Source organism: Scyliorhinus canicula, chromosome 2 (genome assembly GCF_902713615.1).
Source record: "Scyliorhinus canicula chromosome 2, sScyCan1.1, whole genome shotgun sequence".
Lineage (NCBI taxonomy): Eukaryota > Metazoa > Chordata > Chondrichthyes > Carcharhiniformes > Scyliorhinidae > Scyliorhinus > Scyliorhinus canicula.
Window position 1 is genome coordinate 241,704,947 of NC_052147.1, and position 16,706 is coordinate 241,721,652.

The following is a 16,706-nucleotide window of genomic DNA, read 5'->3' on the forward strand; positions in this document are numbered from 1 at the left end:
TTGTTCATAATCCAAACACATTTATTTGAGTCCTTGCAAGTGCCTGCTTTCTGTCACTGCTTTCACTGGTATGTTGAACACTAGGTGGAGAGGGAGAGAGAAATGCCAACTTCCAAGTGGCAGTCTGAGGTCAGTCATCTCAGTCCTGGAAGATCATTGCAGGACTTCATCGGGGTAGTGTCCTAGACCCAACTATCTTCAGCTGCTTCATCAATGACCTTCCAACATCAAGTCAGATGTGGGAATGTTCGCTGATGGTCACAAAATGTTCAGCAACATTTGCGATGCCTCAGTCACTGAAGCAGTCCATGTGTAAATGCACCAAGACCTGGACAGTATCTCGGCCTGGGCTGATGAGTAACATTTGTGCCACACAAGTGCCAGGCAATGACCATCTCCATTAAGAGAGAATCAAACAAACACCCCTTGACATTCAAAGGCATTACCAACACTGAAATCCCCCCCTGGTGATTACTGTTGACCACCAACTGAACTGAATTAGCTATATAAATACTGTAGCTACAAAAACAAGTCCGAGGCTAGGAATCCTGCTGCCGGTGATTCGCCTCCTGGCTCCCCACAATCTGTCCACTACCTACAAGTCATGAGTGCGATGGAATATGCTCCACTTGCCCGGATGAGCGCAGCTCCAACAACACTTGAGAAGCTCAACACCATCCAGGACAAAGCGGTCCACTTATTTGGCATTCCTTCCAAAGCATTCACTCCCATCACCACCTCGTACAGTAGTAACAGCGTGTACCATCTAAAAGAAGGCCTGTCAGAACTCGCCAAGCCTCCTTAGGCAGCACCTTCCAAGCCCATGACCACTACCATCCAGAAGGACAAGGGCAGCAGATACATGGGAACACCACCACCTAGACGTTCCCCTCTAAGTCACTCATTCATCCTGACTTGGGACTATATTTAATAATCTTTATTGTCACAAGTGGGCTTACATTAACACTGCAATGAAGTTATGGTGAAAAGCCCCTAGTCACCTCATTCCGGCGCCTGTTCGGGTACACAGAGGGAGAATTCAGAATGCCCAATTCATTTAACAGCACGTCTTTCGGGACTTGTAGAAGGAAACCAGAGCACCCGGAGAAAACCCACGCAGACAGGGAAAGAACACAAGAGTTACGGAGAAAAAGGCATTGAAATGAATTATCCGCCATGATCATATTGGATAGCAGAGCAGCTTATTGGACGGATTGGCCTATTTCTGCTCCATGTTCCTGTAAGCCCTCTTAACCACCTAACTGATGAAAAGATTCCAGATTGGAATTCTTGCCCAAAAGGTGATGATGTTGTTTTAAAGCGCAGAAAACACAGTTAGAGGACCACTCATAATTTTTTAATTTTAAAATGAATTAAACAAAAAAAAAATTGGATTATGATAAAATGTTTCTTATCTCTCTCTTGCCCCTCCCCTTAACAAATATGCACAGATTTTAAGATTTGCATGGATTGCAAAGTACATCCTAAGGTACAATGGTCTCAATAACTCAATGTCCCTTTAGATACAGTAAGAAGTCTTACAGCACCAGTTTAAAGTCCAACAGGTTTGTTTCAAACACTAGCTTTCGGAGCACCGCTCCTTCCTCGGGTGATTCACCTGAGAAGGAGCAGTGCTCCGAAAGCTAGTGTTTGAAACAGACCTGTTGGACTTTAAACTGGTGTTATAAGACTTCTTACTGTGCTCACCCCAGTCCAACGCCGGCATCTCCACACCTTTAGACACACACATACACACTCTCCACTCTGAACCCAAGTGAATGTCGGTGAATTTCTCCTCCGAATCCCCCAAGATGATCGGCACACGAGTTCCCTAGCACCACTCCCAAAAACACGCTTTAAAATCTTCTTTCATAATGTATTTCATTAGTGGTTTGCATTCCGTAATCCAGTCCGGGTTTACCAAATTACTCATCCAAACAAATCTTCCACTCCACTTTTAACAGCGGATCCAGTATCCAGGTTTTACACCAGCCGTTTTGTATTTTTGTCTTGACTGCTGTGCAAACTGACATTAACATTTCTGTTAGAATGGCATCAAACTTCATTAACCTCTGAAGTCTGCTTTCCCACTTTAAATCCTGGTTACTACCATTGTCTCTAACTTAAAACACATTTTTTGCTCTCCTTTAGTTTTTCTAAACAATACTTGGTCTCTCTTAATTTTAGTCTGCTTAAGCCATTCTTTCTGTCCCAATTACTTTGTTACCTGGTTCTTTGGGAATCCTGCCTCTTTTCAGTTCCAGTCCATAAGACAGAGAGGAGCAGAATTAAGCCACTCGGCCCATCTTGTCTGCTCTGCCATTCAATCATAGCTGATATTTTCTCATCCCCATTCTCCTGCCTTCTTCCCATAACCCCTGATGCCCTTATTAATCAGGAACGTATCTATCTCTGTCTTAAAGACACTCAGTGATTTGGCCTCCACAACTTTCTGCGGCAAATAGTTCCACAGATTCACGACCCTCTGGCTGAAGAAATTCCTCCTCATCTCTGTTTTAAGGATCGTCCCTTTAGTCTGAGATGGTGTCCTCTGGTTCTAGTGTTTCCTACAAGTGGAAACATCCTCTCCACGTCCACTCTATCCAGGCCTCACAGTATCCTGCAGGTTTCAATAAGATCCACCCTCATCCTTCTAAACTCCAACGAGTACAGACCCAGAGTCCTTAACCGTTCCTCATACGACAAGTTCTTCATTCCAGGGATCATTCTTGTGAACCTCTTCTGGACCCTTTCCAAGGCCAGCACATCCTTCTTTAGATACGGGGCCCAAAACTCAATACTCCATAAGGGATCTGACCAGAGCCTTACACAGCCTCAGAAGTACATCCCTGCTTTAGTATTCCAGCCCTCTTGACATGAATGCTAACATTACATTTGCCTTCTTAACTGCCGACTGAACCTGCAAGTTAACCTGAAGAGAATCGTGAACAAGGACTCCCAAGTCCCTTTGTGCTTCTGATTTCCTAAGCATTTCCCCATTTTGAAAATAGTTTATGCCTAAATCCTCCTTCCAAAGTGCATGACCTCACACTTTTCCACATTGTATTTCATTTGCCACTTCACTGCCACTCTCCTAGCTTGTCCAAATCCTTCTGCATCCCCCTTGCTTCCTCAATACTACCTGTCCCTCTACAGATCTTTGTATCATCTGCAAACTTAACAACAGTGCCTTCAGTACCTTCTTCCAGATCATGTATGCATGTTGTAAAAAGTTGTGGCCCCTTCACAGTCCCCTGAGGCACACTAGTCACTAGTCACCGGCTGCCACCCTGAAAAACACCCTTTATCCCCACTCTCTGCCTTTTGCCAGTCAGCCAATCCTCTATCCATGCCAGGATCTTACTCTTAACACCATGGGCGCTTAAGTTAGTTAACAGTCTCCTATGCAGCACCTTGTCAAAAGCCTTCTGGAAATCTGAATAAATCACGTCCTTTGTCTAACTTCCTTGTTACTTCTGTCATGTGAGAGTACCCTTAAGAAATGGGTGTTTATCAGTGATGTCAGATTGTGGGTGGAGCTGGGCTGTCCGTCAGCTTTTTACTTTTGTTTTAGGCTATTTACTGCAGGGTGTGTTTTAGTTTTGTTTTCAGTGTTGGAGCTGAAGCCAGAGAGAGCAGGTGTACTGTTGATCTCTCTGCCACGAAAGATGTCTCTTGATCATTTGGTGAATTCAGAATTGTAAATGTTTTCAGTAGTGAATGTAAACCTGATGTGCTTCTGTTAAAGGTGTTTCTTCTGCCTTGATGTTGTTTGGGAGGTTATTAAGGATTACTTAGTGTTGTATTCTTTGGGGGTTGTCTTTGAATTGATGTTTGCTAAGATGGTCACTATGTTTCGAAAAGGTTAACTTGAGTTCATAGAATAAACATTGTTTTGCTTTAAAAATTACTTTTGCATTTCTGCTGTACCACACCTGAAGAGTGGGACATGTGCTCCCCATACCACAATCTATTAAAAGTTGTGGGTCAGGTGAACCCCATGATACACTTTGGGGTTCTCTAAATCCTGGCCCATAACACCTCCTCAAAGAACTCCGTAACAGATTTGTCAGCCATGACCTCCCTTTGACAAAGCCATGCTGACTCAGTCCTATTTTACCATGCACTTCCAAGTACTTCGTGATCTCATCTTTAATAACCGACTCTCAACTCTTACCAATGACTGAAGTCAGGCTACCCGGCCTATAATTACCCGCCTTCTGCCTCCCTCCCTTCTTAAACAGTGGTGTTACATTAGCCACATTCCAGTCCTCTGGGACCCATCCTGCCTCCAGTGATTCCTAAAAGATCACCACCAATGCCTCCACAGTTTCCTCCCCTATCTCTTTTAGGGCCCTGGGGTGTAATCCATCCGGTCCAGGTGACCTATCCACCTTCAGACTTTTCAGTTTCCCCAGTATCTTCTCCTTCGTGATCGCCACTGTACTCACCTCTGCCCTCTGATTCTCCTGGAGCTCTGGCATCCCACTGGTGTCTTCCACCGTGAACAAAAGGCCTTCCTACCTTAAAATGGCCTCCAGTTGCTAAGCAACTGTCAAGTGTTTCTGCTTTTTATTTATTCTTCACACCGTAACCTCCTTAAGCAATTGAATCGCAGTTGGTCAACCTCCACACAAACACCTTTGTCGAGCATGAAGCTAACTACAGGTTTTACCCTTACTTGCACAAACATTAAATTAATCCCACTTAAAACTATGGCTTATTTCTAATGTTTACCAATACAAATCTCTTTTAAAACCTTTGTTTGCACAAGCGGCACGATGGCACAGTGGTTAGCACTGCTGCCTCTCAGCTTCAGGGACCCGGCTTCAATTTCCGCCTCGGTGACTGTGTGGAGGGTGCTCTGATTTCCTCCCACAGGCCAAAGAGGTGCAGGTTAGGTGGATTAGCCATACTAAATTGCCCCTTAGTGTCCAAACGATTAGGTGGTATTACTGGGTTACGGGGATAGGGTGGAGGTGTGGGCTTTAGTAGGGTGCTCTTTCCAAGGTTAGGTACAGATTTGACGGGCCGACTCGCCTTCTGCACTATAAATTCTATTAACCAACTGATAATCCAGCCAGCATAAAAGGGAATCTCAAAATCTTCTCTTGGTATGTAAATAGTAAAAGGTTGGTACAAGGAGTAGGGCCGATTGGGGACTTCAAAAGGAACTTAGTCATGCCCCATTCTCCATTTGTGAGGTATTAAATGAATACTTGGCATCAGTCCTTACCAAAGTGGTGTAGATGCTAATCTGGACATGGTGAGAGGTGAGGTAACTCTATCGCTAGAAGAGTTCAAAATTGATGAGGACGCATTGATTAGACTGTCAGTACTAAAAGTTGAAAAGTCACTGGGATCATGGGAATTAGGAATAAAAGTAGGCAATTCAACCCTTCGAGCCTGCTCTGCCATTCAATCGGATCATGGCTGATCTCTCCTGTTTTTTTAAAATCAGAAATATATATCTCCTTCTTGCAACCATTTAGTGACTATGTTCTTAAACTGCTCTTCATCTTGATTTGGATGGCCAAAGGACCTACTGATGATCATGTGCCGAATTCAATAAAGCAATGTGTTTCACTGGTTGAACACAATCACAACAGGAATTGCAGTGGATGTAATCTGAAAATGGTAGTTTTAACGTAACAAATACATTTTTTAAAAATATAGAATTTTATAGGTTGGGGTTTTGATAGAATTCAAAATGAATGAGCAGGCAGTTTGAAGCAGCTTTAAGTTAAAGCAATAGGCTGTACAAAGTTTCACAGCCTGTCTTTAATGGCATCAGAATTTGTTTCTTCCCTTTTGTCATTTACACCCATGTGAGCTGCTATCATGGCCTTTCCACCGCTCTAAACCAGGGGTCAATTTCTCCCAACCCGATGTAAGCTGGAATGAATTGAGTGGGCTTTAAAACTGATGGATGGGGGTTGACTATATTCATTGGTGTGGGTAAGGAGGTAGGTTGGGAGCCCACACACTGCTGTTGAATGTTGCTGGCGCCATTGCAGATGTGGACATTTCAGACAACCTTCAATTTTGATGGAGGCAGATGGGCTTTGGTAAGCAATGTGGCTCATGCCAGCTCAAGAGGTGCCGTGAATTATGGTTTGGACCGAGCATATGGTTTTGCTACAATGAGTGATAATAGGGCATTGATTTGAAAAGATAAGTGACTGTTAAATAATGTGATTGCCAGATAGTCCAGCTGATAACTGGCAAGCTATCAAGGAAATGAACAGCATTGTGAAAGTGGAAAAATCTTCAGGTGCATTAGAGTACCTTAACCATTGGATAAAGTGATATTCTGTGATTGCTATTGCGTGTTCAAAGTATTCAAAGTGTAGCCCGGTTTGAAGTCTAAAGCTGATTGTCTGAAATGACCCCATTGTTTTCAAAATGTTGGCAGATGACTGAACATCTTTCCATGTTCAGAGGTATGTATGGGTTCTGCTTGGGTAGATTTTTTTGTTGACAGTTGTTCAGTGAAATGTTACAATTAATGCTTACTACCTTTCAATCTACTAATACATTCTGCTTAGCAGGATTTGTTTGCGCAGCTGTTCAGCATGTAAAGATTTACATGCTTTAAGTGGCTATTCAAATAATGTCTGTTTATTTTGAAAGATTTATGACCTTTAACGACTTCCGAAGTTCTATAAACCTTGTGAGTTTGTTTATAGTGGATGCTGGGTGAGACAGTTGAAGAAGATATAATGGAGAGGGGTCGAGGGTGAAGATTAGAAGACCATAAGACATAGGAGCAGAATTTGGCCACTGGGCCCATCGAGTCTGCTCTGCCATTCAATCATGGCTGATATTTTTCTCCTGTCTTCTGGGGGTCATGCAATGATCTCCAGAATTGGGCTGATGGTTCAGCAAATGGAGGCAGACCTTTTAACATGGCTGCTTCAGCAAAGATCAGAGCTCTGGGCATTGACCCCTCCAACAGATGTAAATAACACTGGTAGACTGTTGAGTCGGACAGGGATTGCAATATCAGGAAATCCCATGATTCCCACCTGAAAGATGAAAATCCAGCTTGCCATGGGAATGTTCGTTTAAGAATTGTTTGTCTTCTCAAATGGCTGCATTGATGTCATTATGTGGGTGGAGCTGGGCAGTGGCTCTGGTTTTTACTTTCGCTGTTAGCTGGAAGCTGTTCGTGGCTCTGAGTTTTACTTTCGGTTTAGATAGTTGGAAGCTGTATTCAGACTACAGGGACCTTGGAGTCTCTCTCTGCATGGTAAAACGTTTCTCCAGATCACTTGATAACTGCAAAGTAATAACTGTTCTGGAAGGAACTCAAACCTACTGTTTTGTGGTAAAAAGGGATTGTCTGATTTATGGATGTTGTTACTTGAGTGAACAGTAAAGGAAAGGTATTAAGGGTTAAATAGACTACTGTAGCTGTGTGGGGTATTTATGTTTGTAGTTGATAAAATGCTTATTGTGTGTGTTTATAAAATGTTTACTGAATTCGTAGAATAAACTTGGTTTTTGATTACAAGTGTTTAAGACCTCTGTTGCATAAACCTGGAGTAGCCCTTGTGCTCCTCATAACCAAAATCTAGTAAAGGTTATGGGTCAGGTGAACTCCATGATATACTTTGGTGTTCTCTAAACCCTGGCCCATAACAAGCTCCAGAAGTACATAATTGAATAGAATCAAAGCAGCCATTTGGCTCATCAAATCTGCACCGAACCTCCGAAAGAGTACCCTGCCTAGGCCCATCTGTCCCCATAACTCCACCTAACCTTCAAATCCCTGGACACTAAGGGTCAATTTCATCATGGTCATTCCACCTAACCTGCACATCTTTGGATTGTGAGAGGAAACCTGAACACTTGGAGGAAATCCACGTCGACACTGGGACAACGTGCAAACTCCACACAGACGGTCACCCAAGGCCGGAATTGAATCTGGGTCCTAGGCGCTGAGGCATCAGTACTAGCCTCTGTGCCAGCATTCTGCAATTTCACCTCTGATTTAAAAAGTTGTGCACCACCCCAGAGCATGAATACAAAATCCAACATTTACCATTCCAATGCAGCACTGTTGGAATTTCTAAAACATGTGTTGGACCAAGATGCTGCCTTCTCCCTCAAGTGGATGAAAGGGATCCATGGCACTATTTCAAGAAAGAGCTGGGGTGTTCTTTCACTATATGACTAATATTTATCTCCTAAATTAAGAAGGTTAACTAGTTGTTACCATAGTTCTCCTTTTCAAAAGAAATTGCTGTGCAATTTGACTGTTTGGTTTTGTGCAACAGTGACTGCACTTCCAAAAGTACTTAACTGACTATAAATACTTTGGTGCACACTAAGCTCATAAAAGACAATACGGCCAGCTTTTTTTACACGAGCGCATCCACCCTTCTCTCCTTGTACAATATTAGTTCCTGTAGGCAAATCATAAACCTATTGAATTTACTTTAAGACAAAAAGAAACATCCACTAATTGTGTAGAGGTCAAGTAACCCCACCCCCGCAAGGTGGCTGGAAGATGGGTAGGCTCACCTCCCCCATGTGACATAATGGAATGTGTTGAGAAAAATCTATTGTTGTTTAGTAGTATTTTCAGCAATGGTGTATGTTTCCCCGCATATATACTGGAATCAACTGGATAGGTCAATGCCAACAATGCTCTGAGCAATTTCAAAAAGCATTTGCACCAGAATGCTTGCAAAATGTTGCTGGAGGAAAGGAAGTGCTACTAAAATGATCAGTAGCAACAATAACAACCAAATATATCTAATAAAATGCAACCGTTAAAGACATGAGGGCTGAAATATTTAGGCCCAGCAGGAAAATTTCATTCTTGTGTTTCATTGCAATTTTTTTCAGTTTTAAAACTATTCTCCTCTGTCCTTTACATTACAAATGAGTTGACCCTTTATGTTATGGTTTTGGCACTTTCATTGAGCCCTTATTACTTGTATACATTTGCAGCCATTTCAGGTTCAGGTATATTGATGAGATTGGGTGTAGCAGGCGCATCTCATGTCTGAGTCACAGTCATGAATGACACTCAGACTTTTTTCACTCCAAAGTTTCAAGCTACATAAAATTTATTATCATAAATGCACAATATCTCTTTGTGTTATGGCCGAAGAGATGTTGTTTTAGATTTTTGGTTTCTGCATTGTTCAACCAGACTGGTAGATCAGTTATTTTTTACTTCCCTCTTCTTCGCAGGACAAACGGTCTTACTTGGATATAATTCACAGTTACACAGAGGTCCATGGCACTGTTCATGGAACTAGCACCGCCCACATTCCTAGCTATGTGAAAAACCATGGGATACTGAGTGGACGTGACCTACAGCTTCTCCTAAGGGAAACAAAGGTACAAAGTGTACTACTTGGATGTTGTAAGTGATGTAGAGAAGTAATGCAAACATATGTAGACAGTTCTAATAAGATTTAGTATTATGCTGATCCATATTGAGCTCTAACTGGCATCATTGCAGAATTTATGAAGTTATACATAAAGAAGCAGATCAATGTATGAAAAAGCAAACAAAAAAATAAGTCCACAAATGGAGGAAGATAATTGCCTTATTTTATTAATTTGTTTAATTTTTAAAAATAGTTGAGCTCTAATCATTCATGCTTAGTACTAATCAGCATCTTATTTGCATATATAGTTTCCGAAAGAACAAGGCTACAAGATTCCATCGTTTAAACTAAAGAAGTTTTACTATACAAGAGTCAAATAAGGCAAACACTAAATACTATGAATGGGATTCTCCAGTTCCGCCTACCATAGGAACCAAAATTCCCACCCAAAGCCAAGGGGCCTTTTGCTGGTCTGTCAAATCTTCTGCACTGCCTGCTATGATTCGCGAGGCAGGCAGCACCAGGAAGTCCCACCCTATATTGTGTAACGATCAATGCTCTAAATCCCAGAATCCCCTGTTAAACGTTAATTAACGGGAGAAGTATGTCAAGTCAATTATGAACAATAAATGATGCCTTAAATGGCAGATACTACAAAGACGGATGTTGCAAGTTAGCTCGGCATGCTACTCAACATATGTCATCAGGCTGGGTCCTAAATTGAAAGAAGTACAAATAAATTGCTGCTTCATTTGGAAAAAGTCTTTGGGCATTCAGTGGTGAAAAGTGATAAAGTAAAAGGAGTACCTCCTGTATTTGCATGGAAAGATGCTGTCGGAAAGGGAGTGGTTGTTGGGGATGACTCGACAGTGGGCAAAGGTAATTCCAAAATTCCTTTGCGTCTGGTCCCATCAGATTGGCAAATAATGAATGTAACTGCTCTACTCAAGATAGGAAGAAGACAACGTAGGAAAATACTTAGGATCTGTCACAGGGAAAATGCTAAAATCTAGTTCAAGCTGGCTTTGTGAAAGGAAAATAGTGTTTGACTGATTTATTAGTGTTCTTTGAGGAAGTAACAAGCAGCAGAGAGAAAATGTGAACATGGTGTACTTAAATTTTCAGAAGGCATTTGACAAAATGGCACATCGAAGACTACTATGCAAAAAAAGAGCTCATGGTATAGGGGGTAACATATTAGCATTGTTAGAGGATTAGTTAATGAACAGTAAGCAGAGTGGGCACAAATAGGTCATTTTTGGCTTGGCAGGATGTAATGCCTCGAGTACCACAGGGATCAGTACTGGGGCCTCAGCTATTTACAGTCTATGTCAATGACTTGAGTGAAGGGACTGAATGTGTGGTTGCTAAATTTGTTGATGACAGGAAGATGCAAGAAAGCAAGTTGGGAAGAGAGCATAAGAGACTTCCAAAGGGATCTGGGCAAAAATTTTGCAGATCGAGTATAATGTGGGAAAATGTGAACGTGTACACTTGGCAGGAAGGATGGAAAAGCAGCATGTTATCTAAATGGAGAGAGATTGTAGATCTGGATGTCCTGATGCATGCATTGCAAAAAGCTATTTTGCAGATACAGCAAATGATTAGAAAGGAAAATAGAATGTTGTCAATGATTACAAGGATAATGGAATATAGGGCGTGACTTAACCACCCCGTTGTGCCCGGCCTGAATCTGGTGCGCTCGTTAAATAGCAGGAAAGGCTAAAATCGAAATTAGCGGCAGGCGCGAATCAGTTTGCTATCTAACCGGCTTGCTCCCAGTGGTGAGTTCTGCACCATGCCCAAATATGGTAAATATACCATTAACACTCAATTGCATTCATTTCAATCTTGGTAACGAGATTGAAGTCTATTGCAAAGGCCTCCCTGGAATTAACCAGATCCCCATTGAGAAATCGCACGGGCGTCGTTTAGTGATCCTTTTCAAAAAGGTGAAACTGGCGCAATGCTACTGAGGAGGGGAGTAGCCATTTCCATTTTCTGGCCTGCAACTCTAGGGCACTGGAGCTGCTGTCCCAGTGCTGAGCGGGCGAGAGGGCCTTCGGGGCCACCGCACACCATGAAGATGGCCGCCCATCAGGCCGAGTAGGAATACTGAGAGAGACGCCAGTGACTGCCCAAGGTGTGCAGGCATTGTTGGTCTTTCAAGGAGATGATTGACAGCAGCGACACAAAGGTTGGTGGAATTGCGGATAGCGATGAGGACTGTCAGAGGATACAGCAGGATTTACATCGTTTGGAGACTTGGGTGGAGAGATGGCAGATGGAGTTTAATCCAGACAAATGTGAGGTGATACATTTTGGAAGGTCTAATACAGGTAGGGAATATACAGTGAATGGTAGAACCCTCAAGAGTATTGAAAGTCAGAGAGATCTAGGTGTACAGGTCCACAGGTCACTGAAGGGGCAACACGGGTGGAGAAGGTAGTCAAGAAGGCATACGGCATGCTTGCCTTCATTGGCCGGAGCATTGAGTATAAGAATTGGCAAGGCATGTTGCAGCTGTATAGAATCTTAGTTAGGCCACACTTGGAGTATAGTGTTCAATTTTAGTTGCCACACTACCAGAAGGACGTGGAGGCTTTATAGAGGGTGCAGAAGAGATTTACCAGGATGTTGCCTGGTATGGAGGGCATTAGCTATGAGGAGCAGTTGAATAAACTCGGTTTGTTCTCACTGGAACGACGGAGGTTGAGGGGCGACCTGATAGAGGGCTACAAAATTATGAGGCATAGACAGAGTGGATCGTCAGAGACTTTTCCCCAGGGAAGAGGGGTCAATTACTAGGGGGCATAGGTTTAAGGTGCGAGGGGCAAGGTTTAGAGGAGATGTATGAGGCAAGTTTTTTTTTTTTTACACAGAGGGTAGTGGGTGCCTGGAACTCGCTGCCGGAGGAGGTGGTGGAAGCAGGGATGATAGTGACGTTTAAGGGGCATCTTGACAAATACATGATTAGGATGGGAATAGAGGGATACAGGCCCAGGAAGTGGAGAAGATTTTAGTTTAGACGGGCAGCATGGTCGGTATAGGCTTGGAGGGCCAAAGGGCCTGTTCCTGTGCTGTACTTTTCTTCTTTTGTTCTTCTATGTGGCGCAGGACACGGCAACTCAATAAAGACATAGTGCGGCACCTGTGTCACATCCTCACGGTGGCTGTGAAGATCACTGCAGCCTTGAGCTTCTATGCAACAAGTTCATTCCAGGGTTCAAGCGGGGACTTGTGCGGCATTTCCCAAGTTACAGCCCACAAGTGCATCCGGATGTTCTGTATGCCTGAGCATCAGACTATATCAACTTTGAGCTGGGCCAGGCCCACCAAGATGTCCAGGCTGCAGGATTATCCGCTATCTTTGGGATGCCCCAGGTCTAGGGGCAATAAATGACATGCATGTCACCTTGTGTGCACGGGACATCAGGCAGGGCCTATCATTAACACGAAAGGTTCCACTCCGTGAATGGTTAACTTGTATTCAACCACCACCTCCGAATCCTGCACTTGTGTGCTCTTTTCCCAGAGAACGTGCATGACCGCTATATCCTGGGATGCTTGGAGACCCCCAGAGTCATTGAGGACCACCCAGGATGCCTGGTTGGCTCTTGGGGGAATAAGAGATCCCCGCTGAGATCTTGGCAGATGACGCTAGTGCAGAGGCCAGAGATCGAGGGGGAGACCCGATATAACTAATCCCGTGTTGCCACCAGTGCTGTCATTGAGTGACGCATCAGACTGCTGAAAATGTGGTTCTTTGCCTGGACCCTCTGGTGGTTCACTGCAGTACACTCCCCAGAGGGTGTCTCACTTTGTGGTGGTCTGCTGTGCCCTCCACAACCTGACACAACAGCGGGGTGACATGCTAGAGGAGGGTACACATGTGGTCACATCTGAGGAGGTGGAGCAGCTGGACCAGGAGGGGCTGGAGGATAAGCTTGGGGAGGAGCCACAGGAGGTACCGGAGGTTAAAGGACAAGCAATCATCTAGAGGGTCAGGGAGAACCTCAACCGTACCCGATTCTCATACGCCGAGGTTTCGTCCAAACCCATTTCCCTCCTTTTCTCCCCCCATCCCACACATTTTCCCCCCTCCTCTTCCACTCATACCCTGTTCCACCCTCCAAGGGTCTCTGTATTGTCATTCCAGGGTGATGTTCCTGTGTCGGCACTGTCAACTGGTCAATATACGAGACAGGAGAGTGACGATAACTCACTGTGAGGTTAGCTCTCGTGCTACTCGGTTTATGCCAAAGTCTGACTCCTGTCTTTCTGCTGACGGCACCCTCACACCCATCCTCTGAATGGGGTCTGCATCAGGGGCAATGATCTTGGACCACTGTGCGCTAGGGGTGGGGGGGAGCAGAGGGAAACAGGAGGTGGAAGCAGGCCTGCTGTAAAGATTAGCATGACACAGGGTTCAGGTGTATCAGGCGTGACTTCTTTTAATTGTGAACATGACATTTCTATTCCCCCTCACTACAGATAGTGCCTCCCACTCCTGGAGTGCCCACTCAATGGACCTCTTATCATCTTGATTTGTGGTTTAGTGCTGCATCTAGCTATCAGAGGTGGAGGCAGTCTGCTGCTTTTCGCACCCTCTGGCCTTTGATGCCCTTGGCGTACATAGTCTGGAAGTCCTGGAGCCAGAGGGCCCTAGCTGACTTACCGGTGTCACTGGCATCGCCTGTTCTGCCGTTGAGATGCATCAGTGTCGGGAGGGAGGATTCGAAAGACCTGGAGACCACTGTTGTTTCCTTGGTGGCAACTCCTGTGTTGACATTTAGCACTTTCCCTTCTCTGATGGTGCTCGTAGGCCCCTGGACATCTCCATCGAGCGGAGGGGCAGCTAGAGTGAGCTCCGGAGACCTCTACATTATCTGGCTCTGCCAGTCCTGGTGGCTCCCCATTGTCTGCACCATGGTGTCGATGCCCTCAGCGATGTTCCTCTGACTGGGCCACGTTCTGGAGTGCCTCGGCAATGTCCCATCTGCATCTAGGGCACATGCCTCAGTGACTGGGCCATGCTCTACTGTGCCTTGGTGATGTCCACCAAGTCTCTCATTGACTAGGACATGAGGTTGAGGCCTTCGGCAATGGTCGTCATGGTCTGAGCAGTGCTCTGGACACCTCAAGTCAAAACACTGACGTTGTGCTCCAGACCTCCCACTGCAATCGTCACCCTAGCAGATTTGGTCTTGTTGCCATGCATTGTCAGCATCATCTCCAGCGCCCGTAACCTTTGGGACTCCTCCAATCAGCTATGCACACGCCGGAATGTCGTTGACATCCCCCTCCCAAATCTCATGGCTGTGTCCTATTATCTTCATCAGCTCTGGGATAAGCTTCTCCAGAGGGGACTGACTGGGACGGAGTCCTAGGATCCAGCAGAACTTCGACTGCTGACTCCCTCGAATGTTCCTGCCATCACCTGATGTGCATCAGCAACTATGTGGTGCTCACCAGATTGTGCTGCAGAAGCCTGTCCACATCGAGATATGTTTCTTCACTGATGGTGTAGGAGTGGTTTCAAGCGGATATTGGGGGCACGGCTAAAAACACTTACAACGTAATCTGCTGATCACACATCCCCTGTGTGTCAAAAACATGGGCCCTGTGGCTCAACTCAGTGGCCCCCAAAGGATATCGGGGGCACTGCTAAAAACACTTGCTATGTAATCTGCTGATCACACATCTCATGTGTCTCAAAAACATGGGCAACTGAGCTAGCCTAAATCCTATCATGAGTTGTGGCCACTGCTTGTAGCCAGAGTTTACATGATTATCACTGCAATGTCCTAAAATACAGCGTTATTCATCAATAATGATTACCCAGTACACATTCGATAATTAATCTCATCCTTAATAAACTAATTTATGTAAAACTACTCTAGTGGCATCCTAGCTATTCAGTTTAAGAGGTCTAATCGCCGGATACCCCCTTCACATGTAAGGTGGGGCTGATAGCTGTGACACCTTGATGGTGGTCTCCTCTGCGCTCTCCTCCAAGCATATTCTCTTGGGTGGCAGAGGGGGGAACAACTCCAGATGGCCCGTCCCCATCAAAAGCAGATCCTCTGAGACAATGGACATGTGAGGGAAGAACAACTCGCTTTAGTCAGATCATCTGGGCGAAGGGCAGTGGATCACACCTCTGCGGGGCAGGCCAAACTAGTTGGCGGTGACTGCTCTCTCCTTGGTCAGCCCCACGATTTCCAGGGCCTGTTCCTCATGGGGGATGAGGACTCTAATCTCTGGTACGCCCACCCCATCTTGGCCCTTTCCTGCTTATTATGGGTTATCTTCTAAAGGGACGAAGAGAGGGCATTGTGAGCCGCACGCTTGGTGGGTTGGGGAGTCCATAGCAGGCGGGATAGAACAAAGAAAAGTACAGCACAGGAACAGGCCCTGCAAGCCTGTGCCAACCATGCTGCCTATCTAAACTAAAATCTTCTACTCTTCCAGTGTCCATATCCCTCTTTTCCATCCTATTCATGTATTTGTCAAGATGCCCCTTAAATGTCACTATCGTCCCTGCTTCCACCACCACCTCCGGCAGCGTGTTCCAGGCACCCACTACCCATTGTTTTAATTAAAAAAAAGAAATTGCCTCCTACATCTCCTTGCCCCTCGCACCTTAAACCTATGCCCCTAGTAATTGACCCCTCTACCCTGGGAAAAAGTCTCTGACTATCCACTCTGTCTATGCCCCTCATGATTTTGTAGACCTCTATCAGGTCAAATGTGGGGGCACCGCACCTAGACATGAAGGGGATGTGCTTGTGGGTGCCAGTGCGTTCTGAGGACCAGGAATAAAGAACGGATGTGGGGAGGATGCGAGGTGTCAGCCAGTGATTTGGCCGGGGGGGGGGAGGTGGGGCGATGGGGTGATGAGTTTGAGGGGTGGCTGTTGTTAACATGTACTAGATGCTGTGGTATGAAGAGGCAAGGGTTCAGCTCCTTTTTCACCAACACATCTTTAATGGTTCAAACTCACTCTGCACAGAACTCTACAGATCATCACAAGCTCCAGAGTCCACCTGAAGCCCCTTTACTTATCAGTGTCAATCATTGAACACTTAACATAAATGAGACAATCATTGAACACTTAACATAAATGAGACAACTAATTTCAATGTCTCTTAACCCATTACTTCACAGCTGTTGGAACTGATGCCCGGAGAGGGGTGGTAACTTGCAGCTCGGTGGCCGTCGTTGGTCATCTTCCTACATTGGACAGTGGTCCTCTTGGTCATGCTGCTTGTACTGACTGCCGCTGCCACTGCCTACCAGGCAATATTGGTAACCCTGCTGCTGGTCCTCCGACCCCCTCGGGAGAACAGCATG

General features: G+C 45.0%; 1 protein-coding gene across 3 annotated transcripts in view; it reads left to right on the plus strand.

Moving 5' to 3' along the window:
• mgat5 (alpha-1,6-mannosylglycoprotein 6-beta-N-acetylglucosaminyltransferase) overlaps positions 1-16,706 on the plus strand; it is a 175,960-nt gene that overhangs the window by 108,287 nt on the left and 50,967 nt on the right. For all 3 annotated transcript variants that reach the window (XM_038789876.1, XM_038789875.1, XM_038789877.1), the window contains exon 12: positions 9,208-9,357. In XM_038789876.1, coding sequence (XP_038645804.1) covers positions 9,208-9,357 — 150 coding nt within the window. The remainder of the gene's footprint in view (positions 1-9,207; positions 9,358-16,706) is intronic.